Below are 13,649 nucleotides of genomic sequence, written 5' to 3'. Positions count from 1 at the left end.
CGTCAGGGCGTCTCCTACCTTTCCTTTCTCCGTGGCTGTACCCTTAGTTATTCAATCATAAGTTGCGAAACTGCGTTCCGAAACCCGGACACGCCATTGGCCAACCTAGCGGGAGTAAGCCGATCGTCGCTCCATCTGGGAGCGACAATACAAAACACTGCATCGGCACTTATGCGTGCGCTTTTTTTTTTTTAGGCAGCTCAACGTTGCACGCAACACTGGCGTACCTGTTCGGGCCTTCACCAGGCTCGCACTCGCCACCTACGTGGGCTTCACCACCATGCACCCCGGCTGACCACCTGACTTGACGCGCTAGACGCTTGGTTCACTGCATCGACCACTCTGGTCCTTTTACAGGAAACAGAACTTTACCTTTTTATTTAACTGGTGGCGTAGGGCATACTGGCGCCATTAAAAAAAAAACTAGTCTTGTAAATAGTCTGCCTTTCTCCAAGTATTATTCATTCTGTTTGTTCTTTTCAGATTTTGCCAGCAAGTAACAGAACGATACAAACCTCGCATCTCGGTGGTAAAACGTCGCACACCGAATATGTATTGACGGCCAACAGCACGAAAATTGACAGAAAGAGAGAACTGATTTAGCAGGAATACCGCTCCATTGACTGTATCGTTGGGTTGCACAAGGCCTGCTGTAAATCGTTCCTCGCCAACAATGTTGCATGAAAACATAGTATATTTATTCTGCAGTTGTATAAATGCACTTTGTTTTCATGCAACATCGTTTGCATGGAACGATTTGCAGCAGGCCTTGTGCAACCCAACGATACAGTCGATGGAGCGGCATTCCTGCTAGATCAGGTCTCTCTTTCGGCCAATTTTTCTGCAGTAGTATAAATGCACTAAGTGAGGAAGCTTGCGTTCGTCTTTATTTTATTGCGTGTTACGTACTTACACGCTATCAAGTGCATACTTTAGGGGCGTTTAATTTTGTCTTACATTTGCACTGAGCCAATGTCATGTGCACAAAATACAAAAAAACTAGAAGGAGAGCTAGGAACGTTGGCAACCGACCTGCAGCCATCGGTAAATCGACGCTTATGTATTATAAGGTCAGGCTATGATTAACCAGTGTGCGGCATGCACTTCGGCTCGTCCGCCAACGTGGTCGGGCCTACGTTGCGTTTGTTGTGTGAGGCCAATGCCAATCCCCAAGACCAGCCCTACGTTGGTTCTGTCGGTTCACCCCACTGCTTAGCATGTTTGTGTTCCCTAGAGGCTTCCTGACGTTTTGCTACGCCTCTCTTAACTTCCTCATTCCACCAACTCTTGGGTTTGTGTCTTCTTTTCACGTGCCTTAGCAAGCTCTAGCTCAAACAGTCTAATTAGATTCGTGTATGTCCACACTGTTTTATTATCCTCAATTATTACTTTCTTAATGTGTTTAGTAGCTATTTATATTTGCCTTTCTGAATAAAAATTTTGTGTATTTGCTCATCTAGTCTCTTTCTCACTTTCACTGCTCTTTCAAAACTTAGCTTGATACGTTTGTGATCACTACCCAGACGTCTAGAGCCACATTCATCTATGTGCATTCCCCTGAGCCTATCATGCATCCTATGGACGTCAGTGCATAATCTATCGTCGACTGCAGCCTTCCTACTTCCCATGTTATTTGCCCTTCACACTTTTCAGTACTGTTGCAAATGATTAAGTCATGCCTTTCACACATATCTACGATAATTTTGCCTGTTGGGTCGGTATACCCATCTATATCTTCTATGTGCACATTCATATCTCCTAGTTTAATTATCTCGCACTCTCCTCCTAATTCCTAAATGTCCTTTGATATACACTCTGCCATTGCTTGGTTTTCCTCTCTGGCCTTTGCTCCCGTCCACAAGTACACCAAACCAAGGAGTGTCATTTGCCCTGCCACTTTCCCTTTTAGCCATAAATGTTCCTTGCACTCCTGCTTTACCAATCGCCAGTCTGTACTTTTATGAATGCAAGCACTCTCAAATTATGACAGGTAGATTGCCACTATCCCTCAAGAGGAAGGTATATAACAGCTGTATCTTGCCGGTACTTAGCTACGGAGCAGGAAACTGGAGACTTACAAAGAGTGTTCAGCTTAAATTGAGGACGACGCAGCGAGCAATGGAAAGAAAAATGGTAGGTGTAACCTTAAAAGACAAGAAGAGAGCAGAATGGATTAGGGAACAAACGGGGGTTAAGGATATCATAGCTGAAATCAAGAAGAAGAAATGGACATGGGCCGGGCATGTAGCGCGTAGACAGGATAACCGCTGGTCATTAAGGGTAACTAACTAGATTCCCAGAGAAGGCAAGCGGGCTAGGGGGAGACAGAAGGTTAGGTGGGCAGATGAGATTAAGAAGTTTGCGGTTATAAATTGACAGCAGCAAGCACAGGACTGGGTTAACTGACGGAACATGGGAGAGGCCTTTGTCCTGCAGTGGACGTAGTCAGGCTGATGATGATGATGACTTTTATGAATGAATGCCCCAATACCACCCCACTTTCTGCTGCCTTCTGTTCTATTACAATATTCCCACGCATAGTCCGGATTGTTAGGAGGTTGTTCCATGTCCCTAAGATGTGTTTCTACAAAACCGTGTACCGTCGGCCTCTTCTCTCTTAGCTGTTCTTCTATCTCTTCCCACTTCAGCCTGTTCCTGCCACCCTGCATGTTATTACACCCTATGTCTGGATTAGCTCGGCGCTCGCTGCTACGTCTATTTCTGCCCCGGACTCTACCTATCTTAGATACTGCTGCTACTTTGGAATCGTATCTGTCCATACCACCTGTCAAAGAGTCTCCCTGGTTGTTTTCCTCGTTACTAGCTATCCTGCACCCCGAAGGGCCCGCGTGCCCCACAAAAAAGCTACTGCGGGTCCTGCAAGTCGCCAACCCACCTCATGACCTAGCCGCTCATCGAAGTGAATTCTCTCTCGTTAAAAACCACCCCATCTATGCACCTCTCTGTTTATTTCCACCACCTCAAAGCCTTTCTCTCGACTCATCCGCCATATCTCTTGGTTTGCGTTGACAACCGCTCTTCGCAGGTTGTTGTCACGCACCGGTACCTCCGGTATCGTGCATATCACTACCTGTACCTGAGGAGAAGTGGCGCGCATGCATTCGACTCCTTTTGCCAGTGTGGTCACTAGTCCTGCCGTATCTTCATTTAAGACATCGTTTAAACCACCTGAAATTATCACGAGGTTTCGTCTATCAGCTGTAGTTTTGAGTTTTGCGCTCGCTTGCCTCACCGCTGCTTTCGGCTTGCGTCCCAGGAACGCCCCTACTGCAACCCTTTTGTCACCTCTAACTCTTTCTTTGATTGCTTCTGCGCATCGATTTAAATTCGAGTCCCTAGCGATTATCACATGTTGTGACTTTTCAGCTGGAGCGTCCTGGACCTGGGGGTTACCTGCACCTGTGATGCCGGCTGCTTTGTCCCCTCCCAGCCCCACCACTACTTCGCTGAAGCTGGGCCTTGCGACAATTGAACCGGCTGAACCTGTTTTTTTCCAAACTTGCTAGCTCTTTCTTTTCCGCCGTTCTGGTTGCCGGTGCCCTACTGTTCTTTCCGTCGGCCGCTCCTTTGTTCACCTTGGCTAGTGCTTTCTCGGCGGACTTCAGCCTTTCTCCCAATGCCCACGTTTTTTCTTGCTCTGTTGCCAACGCAGTCTCCAGCTCAGTGATTCTCAACAGCAGTTCACTCTGGGCAACTATCGCTTTCTCAATTTTTTCCTCGACGTCACATTGCTTACACTTCGCGTCAGCCTCCTCTCCATTTGCTTCTGCACTTTGGTTCATTTTCAAACTCACTCCGCATCCTGAACACTTTACAGCCTTTTTAACGGCATGGACAGATGGTGCCATCTGGCGAGCATTATGGGCAATTAGGCAGGTTTGAGCAAAAAATGATTGTCACACGTGGACACGTGCTCGGTTGCGTTTCGGTTTTGCCATTATGGTTTTGCGGTAATTAAAAGTGATTTTCGTATTTGTTGAGCATTTAAGCTTTCCTGCGCGAGACAGGAGTGTCTCAGGAATATAAAAGCTCCGTTGTCCTTACATGGTCAAGAAATCGCCGGACTTGTCCTTTAAGTCTCTTCAAGGTTTCGCCTGTTTACCTCTATGTGAAAGGGAACGCTGTTCAAACATTTTTCAAGGCGAGACCTCTGTTGATTGCATAACGGGCCAATGTCACAGAAGAGTTGGAAAGGCTAGTGAAGACTGGCGTTCTTTCCCCTGTCGCTCACTCTGAATGGGTTACGCTAATTGTGCCGATGTTGAAGAAAGACGGGTCAGTAAAGATCTGCAGCAACTACAAGGTAACCGTAAACGTAGCACTGCGCAATGGAGACATCTATAGCACCTTATATTTGTGGGACACCTACAACCAGATTCCAATGTATGACGAGTCAAGGAAGTTAACCACCATCTGTACCCACAAAGGGTTCCTTTGCTACAACCGTTTACCTTTTGGGGTGTCATCTGCACCGGCTGTCTCAAACGCACTATAGAAAATGTTCTTGGTGGTCTAAGTTGCGTACAAGCGTATTTAGACGACGTCCCTGTAATAGAAGGAAAGCAGACAGCGGTAGCCATCTCAAAGCTGTGCTTCGGTGGTTATTTGAATGTGGCTTAAAAGTATGGAAAGATAAATGTTCCTTCAGGGAGACGGAAGTGTCTTATCTGAACACAAAATAACCAGTGATGGAGTGATGGACTTCAGCCATTAGAGAAGAACCTGGAAGCTGTGATCAAAACACCAAGTCCAAGGAACGTGAGCGAGCTACGTTCTTACATTTGTCTGCTCACTTATTACAGCAAGTTTCTCCCGCGTATGGAAACCACACTTGCTTCATTGTATGGCCTCCTGAAGAAGGACTGCCGGTGGTAGTTGACTTCAAGTCGGGAACAAGCATTTGACCAGTCTAAGGAAGCCCTCTGACATGCCAAAATGCTACGCACTTTGACCAAACCAAGCCGTTGCAGCTCGAGTGCGACACCTCTCCGCATGGTATAAAGACGGTTCTTTCCCACCATGTCAACGAGGTCGACAAACCCGTAGCGTTCCGTTCAAGAACACTGACCCCGGCGGAACGGTATTCACAGCTCGAGCGGGAGGGCTTGGCATTGGTTTTCAGCGTAACCAAGTTCCGTGATTACCTGCTGGGGTGGCCTTTTATTCTTGTCACTGATCATAAAACATTAGTTGGCTTGCTCCGTGACGATTGCCCAACACCTGTCATGGCAGCTGCTCGCATCCAGCGCTGGTCTTTGCTTTTGGGAGCCTACGAATACCGGATAGAGTACAAGCCTGAAGGAGAAAACCAAAACGCCGACGCAGTCAGCAGGCTGCCTCTCGCGACTCCTGACGATGTCGCCGAAGAAATACCAGAATACGTACACTCATTGCAGCAACTTCATGACAGAAGTGTGACTTCATACGAGCTTCGCTGATTGACGGAAGCTGACCAGGTATTGCGAATGGCCAAGTTGTTTATACTGAATGGATGGCCACAAGGAAAACACGTGGAAGCTGGCTTGAAAGTGTACATGGCAAGGAAGCTTGATTTGACGGTTACACACGACCTCATCTTCTGGGGCCATATAAAATAGCTGTTCCCGAGGCTGCACGCAAGAGGATACTTCGAATTCTGCACGAATTTGGCTATGAAGGCAGACAATGTGAGGTGGCGAGAACTAGACTAAGAAATCGAACATTTATATGAGTAAGAATTGCGATATATGCGTGCAAGCAAGGCCATTGCATCGGGCGAAGACACTGATGAACTCCATGGCCACCAACTCAAGAAAACTGATCCCGCATTCACCTCGATTTTGCCAGTACAGTGAATGGTGTCGTAATATTATTGGCAGTGCATTCCCATTCCAAATGAATTGAGGCAGTGCCTACACTTTAAGGCAAAAACGTGGTAAAAAGCTGCGTCGTTCGTCCTTTTGGGGACTTATGGGGCTGCCACAATATTGACCCCTTTTTGGACTAACAACATCTGGTTCAACAATTAGTCCCAATATATTTGCACCTTATCAGGCTAACAATTAGTCCCCAGAGAAGCACCTTATGGACTAACACTTAGTCCCCACAGACACTCCTTATGAGCTAACAGTTAGTCCCCACAAATACACTTTATGGACCAACAGTTAGTCTCCACAGATGCACCTTGTGGACTAACACTTATTCCCCATGAATACTCCTTATGGATTAACAGTCAGTCCCGACAAAACACTTTATTGACCAACAGTTACTTCCCACGGATACACCTTATAGATTAACACTTTGTCCTTACAGGTACACCTTATACATTAACAGTTAGTCCCTGCAGATACACTTTGTAGATGAACAGTTAGTCCCCACAAATGCACTTTATAGACCAACAGTTAGTCTATACAAATGCACCTTACGGACAAACAGTTGGTCCCCACAAATGCACTGCATGGACCAGCAGGTGATCCCCATAAATGAACCACAAATTCATCTCGTAGACCAACAGTTAGTCGCCACAATTGTTTTTAAACGAGGCCACACAAGGGCACAAAAAAAATTGTTCGCAACTCACTTCTGGGGAACGATGAAATTACGTTTGTAGTAGGACTCTAGATAAAATTTGCAGTGCAAAGGCTACACCGAAAATAAATAAAATGAATGCAAATGAGACAAAAGGTTTTATTTATAAATATGTATGTGAAAGAATTTCAGCCTCGGTAAAATAAATAAAAAATATGTTGAAAACATTACTCCAGGCATGCCTGGAGCATGGTGTGAGCCACTCTGGCCAACGGCGAAATGCGACCACTGCCTGGAATCCCGAGCAGCTTTCCCAAAACTTCAAATGTTTTCTGTGCACCTTTTGCGAAAACAATGTCGAACGCCCAGTAGAGTGCCAGCAAAGTTGCCAGTGCATTTGTTAGTGTTGTTTCGACCACTTCGTAGTTTTCCACACAAACTTTAAAGTAAGTGCAGTCCAAAACATTGCCCAAGCAGACAATGCTCGGCACGGCATACACGATGTTTTCCACCTATAAAGAAATCATTTGAATATAGTTAGAGACAGATCATGTTATATATAGAGATTCTAGGAGAAACAGGCTTTAACTGATGGTGTAATCACATGTGCAAGGTGAAAAAAAGTTCACAAGCGAAATAATTCTTGTCACTGTAATCACAATGGTTACTCAGTATTACACAATAAGTCATTTGAAACCCCTTGAGATAGTTCTGAAAGAAAATTTTAAAATATGTACACGAAGTGTTTTTTTAAGCAATACACATTTTTCCTTAAAACAAATTATATTAGGTACTTGCTCTTTTCGCAGACAATTTCCAGATCAAGACAGAAAAATTTTGCCATTAATTAATCACTCAGAAATGACTAATTTATAAGAATTACATCTATTAACAATTTTATTGTCTAGTTCAGGGACGTAAATAAAGTTTTTTCATTCCATTCCATTTGTGGGAGCTCGTTTGCATGGCAAAATTGTTCTACTTCGCGAATTATGGCGAGCCTAGTTCCTAAAAATTGAAAATGTCGCGTGTAGTTTCAAATATGCATTGTCGCATTTCCAAACTGCGATGCTGAAGAAACCGAAACTGAAGGCACGAGGTACACCAGAAGGGCGGTCCATGTGCTGCATCATGCACTAACTTCCCCTTACATAATCGCAGTGAGACGCGAGGATAATCTGCCTTCGTTTCACATGCGATCACTTTCTGTCATTTGGTGCATCATGCAAACACCATGCACATTGATTCCAGTGCTCATATGACTCATTTATCCTCCCTCATGGGGGGAAAAAATCGAAGCTGGCAACATGCCATGGGACCGGACACCAGCCATTACGGGTATGATGCATTAAAGGCCTTTATGTTCGAGTCTTGCACCTTTCAGAAGTTATAATCACAAGGAATCAGATAACCACCACACATCACGAAGTTGGCATGTTCTGCTAAGATGACACAAGGTTTCTTGCACAATGCGCCATCCTTCAAGTTACGCAAAGAGATGTTCATCCATTATGCAAAACAGAGACTGCCCTTCAGGCACACCCAGTGCATTCAGTTTCTGTTTGTCAGGCATCACGGTGTGCAAAGGCGATGATGAATCTCTGCAACTACATATAATATTCTGATTTTTAAACAAAACATTTTATGCATCTTATGCTTGGGACTCACACCATTTTATTCAAACACATGCAAAATGTAGTAAAGCATTTGTATATTTAATGTTTCTTATCAGTGAGTTACTTTCATTGATAAGAAACAAAGGCGAAACCAGTAACTTGAAAATGTGACAGCCTGTTTTTGCTACAGCATGTGATGTGACATCTTGTCTATTTCTGCGCAGATACATGTAATTGGCTTGGTCTTATGTGCAAAGCTTCTGTATATATATTGCATTCCTCAGCAATAAACCAGCTTCTGGTTGTTAGTTCAGTGCCATTATCTGCCGTTCTTTCTCCAACATGTGCCCAGCGCTGTTTGTTTGCATCCTGATTTAGTTTTCATTTATTTTAGATATAAGGCATTAACCAAAGTTCCCACATAAATGAATGAATTGCTGAGACAAGTGAACACATTTCTTATAAGAAGTTTTTGTGACTAGATATACTTAGGGTATAAAAGTGCTGACGTTTTATTATTTGTCTAAAACTGCTCCCCCATACCCTAAGGAGGCCTGTTCGCCATAGAGTCCCAACAGTAATATAATGGCTTAATTAATCCTAAAGATCTCAACTGCAGCATTTCACAAGATGAATACACTTACAGAATTCACAAATGCTTCCTTGCGCTCCTTCACGAGGCAGGGCAGCAGACAGATTACAGCATTCTGCATCAAATCTGTAAAAGCAAAATGGAATAAAAGTATGTGAGTAGGCTCGACAGTGTTGCATGAGAGCAGCACTGCATCAGGCCGAAAAAGTATTTAAATTGGGTAGCATGACAGTTAACAAATATCACGTTCAAATTCAAACAGCATCTATCTGGGACACTTATGGAAAGACGTGAAGTTTGGAATAATGGACCGATGATTCCTGTTTCTTACTTTCGTAAATTTTAAAAAGTTCATACTTGAAGTGTTCAATTGAAAAACTACAAAAGATATTTACACTGGAATTTAGTCTGCAACACCCCCCAAAAAACTAAACAAGTTTAAAAAAACACTCTACACAATTACAAGTTTACATATATGTATTCCACATTAAGTGTGCTCGGACAATTTTTAAAGATCTCCCATCATGCTGAAAGAACTCGTGCAGGTATATGTGACTGCGAAAAGTAGCTGTTGAGGCGTTATATTTCGCAGAAAATTTTTCTTGCTAAAAGGATGCTTCACACTTTGGGCACCTCAGAGATTGTGTCGTGCTAGATAATGTATAAAATATTACTAGTTTGAGCAATACTCTTTCATGACTATGATTGTTTATTAATTTCTGGTTCAACTTCATTTTTTGCTGTGGCAAAAAAGTGCTTGAGCTGAAAAGGAACTTTTACAATATGACTCCACTCTTTCAGGAATAGTAAAGAGGGCTATTGTTGCTCTCTGCCTGGAGTTAGCAGTAAAGTAACTTTTTGAGCCCAACTTGCAGGCCACTTTTGAAAGGCAGGTGATTAGGTTTTGGGTACCCTTGTTCCGTCCTATGTCTGTGGCTAAAAAGCTACTACAGAAGGTTTACTATAGGAGGTTAACGTAGGCACACCAGTGAATGGTGCTAGAGCCGGTGAGCTTAGTGGTCCAAGGCATGAAATTGTGTATATTGTGCAGCAAATGAGCCACAATTTAAAAAAAAGAGGGGGGGGGGGGTAGTAAGTGCAGAGTACTTATCATGTTTTCTGCTCCCTACAGGCTTGCCCAATAGTGCCTCTGCGTCGTGAATGTCACAATACAGAGGCGCGAAAAAAAAAAAAAAAAGAACTCCGTGTTCGTTGCGTGGGGACAAAGAGAAAAACGAAGCGTGCGCGTGGTGCGTGCGGTGGTTCGAGACAGCGCGTGCAAGGAGTCAGCTCTCGGCTGGACGTTCGGTCTGGGGAACTAGATAACGGCATCTAGGCGCTCTACTGTTCCTGGCCTCCGGCTGGGCGACTGGCCCAGGGACCAGGCGATCCACTGCTGTTCTGGCTGCCGTTCCGGACAGCTGGACATCCTGTGAACGAGGCCTGTACTCCGGCTGGGCGACTGTTCTAGGGACCAGGCGAGGTTCTGGGGTGCTGGCTGCCGTCCAGAGTGGCTGTGGCTTTTGGTTGCTGCAGGCCTGATGTTCCTGCTGTCGTTCCGGGTGGCTGGCGCGACCACGGTGCGCTGCTGAGACGAGCGTGGTGGCGGAGAGCTGCTGCGGAGCTACCAATCAGCTACCGACTGCTGCTACTGCGGCAGAAGGCCGTGTCACGGCGTGGTCCGACGCACGTTGAGGACGGCAACGAGCCAGATGGCGCACAGCTCACGAGCGATCAGCGCTGGCGACCCGCAAGCCACATCAAAACACAGCGAGACTTTTCTAATTTAGAGAGACATTGAGTACAGCTATAGACTGCGTGTTTCTACTACTTTAAGTGTTACTCGTTCATAGTTACGTTCACTGTAAATATATTCTCGTGTGTGGGTCTGTGCGATCATGGTTCGATTCAGTTCCTTGCTGAGTGGTCCTGGGCCCAAAACTGACACTACGTCACTGTGAACAACCATTTCAAAAGCTGCCACCTCCAAAATGCTAAGCTGAATGTGCATTGAGCCACTAGGGAGGTGTATGAAATCACCCTGTCCAGCTATGTAGGGGCAAACTGGCTAGTGCATCAAGATGATGTTTTATGTTTTGTGGCGCAAGGGCCATTTCATGGCCAAAGAGCACCATTTCATCTTATTAGAGATATGGACAATGACTGTCATAAGCGGCTGTATAAGGGCCTTAAAATTCCTTGCCCTAAGGCGGGTAAAAACATAGAAGTAATAAAATCATTACTATGCCGTGAAAAGTGTGCGGTGTTAATAGATGACAAAAGTCTGTGATAATAAAAACGATGGTGGACATCTATGGCATAAGCACAAGTGCCTCCATCGATCACACCCTTGCGTCCAAGGGCCGTCAGGCAAGTGCTTTCCTCAGTGTAGCAGCCACCACAGCGGAAACCTCTCTGGAGAGGTCGTGCTACGATATGCCCGGGTATATGATATGAAAAGTACGAACTTCTCTTAAAAAAGCTGACAACGATTTATGTGTGAAACGTGGTTCCCTACCGACGAACATTGCAGGATGAAGTGGTATCTGTTGTCGATAGGGTAACGGGAAGTGTTGTCTTCTGAGCGTGTCTAATTCTTTATACTGGATTAGAATGTGAAGTATGGTGAGTGCTTCTCCACATCTATCACACAAAGGTGGATTGCCCCCAGACAAAAGAAATGAATGTGTTGTGTATGTATGTCCTGTTCTTAAACCTTGTAAGGATTACTTCTGTGTGGCGTGATTTTGATACTGGCGGCCAATGACCAAGTTGCGGCTTGATGACATGCATTTTATTATCGGTGTGTGTGTGCCATGTGCTCTGCCAACAGCCTCTGAGCTTTCGTTATAGAAAAGTTTTCAAGTGGAGTGCAGGAACTGGTATCGATGTATTGGAAGCGGTTTTGTCGGCGGATCCAGCTAGCTGGTCCACCAGAACGTTGCCTTGAATTTTGCGGTGTCCTGTTACCCAGCAGACTACAACATGCTGCTTAGATGAGTAGACTGTGCATAAGAGCGAATAAAGCGAGACAAAGACAGGGTTTTTGTGCTTCTAAGTTTTCAGAGCTTTTACTATGCTGAAAAAATCTGTATATAGTATTGCCTTCTGTAGTTTTATTTGTTTAATGTGTTTAACGGCTGCAAGTATCGCATAAGCTACGCAGGCTTTCCACGGGGCTAGTGCGAAAAGCACCCGTGGAGAGACGGATGCCTAGGTGATGAACAGGGTCAAGCATTTTAAGGGCAGTAGGTGTCGCAGACTGATATGCTGTTGCCCCGTAGTCTAGGCGGGTACGTACGAGGCTTTCATACAAATTCATTAAACACTTCTTGTGACTTCCCCACATAGTGCGTGACAATACTTTTAGAATGTTCATAGCTTTTATACACTTGTTTTTTAAATGTTTGATGTGTGGTATGAAGGTTAACTTGGTGTCCAAGATTAGGTCTAAGAATTTGTGTTCAGTATTAACAGAAAGACGTTGCCCATGCAGTTGAATATCGGGTTCCGAATGAATGCCTCTCTTTCTGGAGAACAAAACACAAGTGCTTTTCTGTGCATTCAGTCGGAAGCGGTTTTCTTCTGCCCAATTGGAGACTTTATTCAAACCAAGCTGAACCTGCTGCTCACACATGGCCAGATTGCAAGATTTGAAACCAAGCTGGACATCATCGACATATGTACAATAAAACATATTGCGAGGAATGGACAAGCAAAACGAATTCATTTTAATAATAAAAAGTGTGCAACTAAGTATACTACCTTGTGGCACGCCTGTTTCTTGGACAAATATTTGGGAAAGAATGCTGCCTACTCGCACGCGGAATGTCCGGTTTGACAAGTAACTTTCGATTATAGTAAACTTTCTGCCACGCACGCCAAGGTGGGACAGGTCTTTTAATATTCCAAAGCGCCATGTTGTATCATACGCCTTTTCGATGTCAAGAAACACAGAGAGGAAGTATTGCTTGTGGACGAAAGCATCTCTGATCTGTGCCTCAATACTGACACGTGCGGTTCTTTTGGTTTACGAAGGAAGACGCTATCACTTTCTGTTGAGCGCAACGCAGGCCGCGTTTATCTTGTATGCCACTCTGGAACGCGTTACGACGCGTGTATAAAAAAAACTGACACGTGCGGTTCTTTTCGTTTGCGAAGGAAGACGCTATCACTTTCTGTTAAGCGCAACGCAGGCCGCGTTTATCTTGTATGCCACTTTGGAACGCGTTACGACGCGTGTATAAAAAGCCGGCGCAGTGCGCCACTGGGGGTCTTTTTTTTTTCCGTCGGCCGACGACTGTTCACGCCGCTGTTGCTGTGAGTTGTGTTTGGCCCTGTTTTGCTGGGCACAAGTTCGCCCAATAAACAGTTCGCCTGACACCGCCCTGACTCCTGCGTGCTTCCTCTCAAGTGCTGCGTGTATCACAACCTCGTGACAATACGAACAAGGTGGTCAGTGGCGGACCTACCCTCTCGAAACCCGCACTAAAACGGGTCAAGCAAATTGTTTGGTTCAAGGAAATGTACAAGTCGGCAGTTCAACATTTTTTCGAAAAGTTTTCACAAGCAGCTTGTAAGTGCAATAGGCCTATAACTCGAAACTGAAGAAGGGTCCTTGCCCTCTTTCAAAATGGGAATAATAATAACCTCTTTTCAGGAAGTAGGGATAGCGCCAGGAAACCAGATAAAATTGTACAAAGAAAGTAAGGTTGTTTGCGTTTCGATTGGCAGGTTTTTCAACATATCGTAAACCACTCGATCAGAATCTGGGGCGGAAACACTGCTGGAGTTTAGTGATGTCCAGAGCTCAGCCAAGCCGAAAGCCTGGTTGTATGCTTCGTGTTTTGTACATTTGTGTTCTAGTCTCTGCTTCTCAATTCTTGTTTTATGTTTTTGGAAAGCGTCAGTAT

The 13,649-nt window shown here is 44.8% G+C and overlaps 1 protein-coding gene across 2 annotated transcripts in view; it reads right to left on the bottom strand.

Moving 5' to 3' along the window:
- Positions 1-6,667: 6,667 nt before the first annotated feature.
- LOC119178784 (sterile alpha motif domain-containing protein 3) overlaps positions 6,668-13,649 on the bottom strand; it is a 61,839-nt gene continuing 54,857 nt past the window's right edge. For both annotated transcript variants that reach the window (XM_075871792.1, XM_075871850.1), the window contains exons 8-9: positions 8,789-8,862; positions 6,668-7,040 (exon numbers count right to left, since the gene is read on the bottom strand). In XM_075871792.1, the coding sequence (XP_075727907.1) occupies positions 6,756-7,040; positions 8,789-8,862 (359 nt within the window). In that variant the 3' untranslated portion in view covers positions 6,668-6,755. The remainder of the gene's footprint in view (positions 7,041-8,788; positions 8,863-13,649) is intronic.

The sequence above is a fragment of the Rhipicephalus microplus genome, chromosome 1 (genome assembly GCF_043290135.1).
Source record: "Rhipicephalus microplus isolate Deutch F79 chromosome 1, USDA_Rmic, whole genome shotgun sequence".
NCBI classification, from domain to species: Eukaryota; Metazoa; Arthropoda; class Arachnida; order Ixodida; family Ixodidae; genus Rhipicephalus; species Rhipicephalus microplus.
The sequence above is the reverse complement of the archived record's forward strand: the minus strand, read 5'-3'. Positions and strand labels throughout refer to the sequence as shown.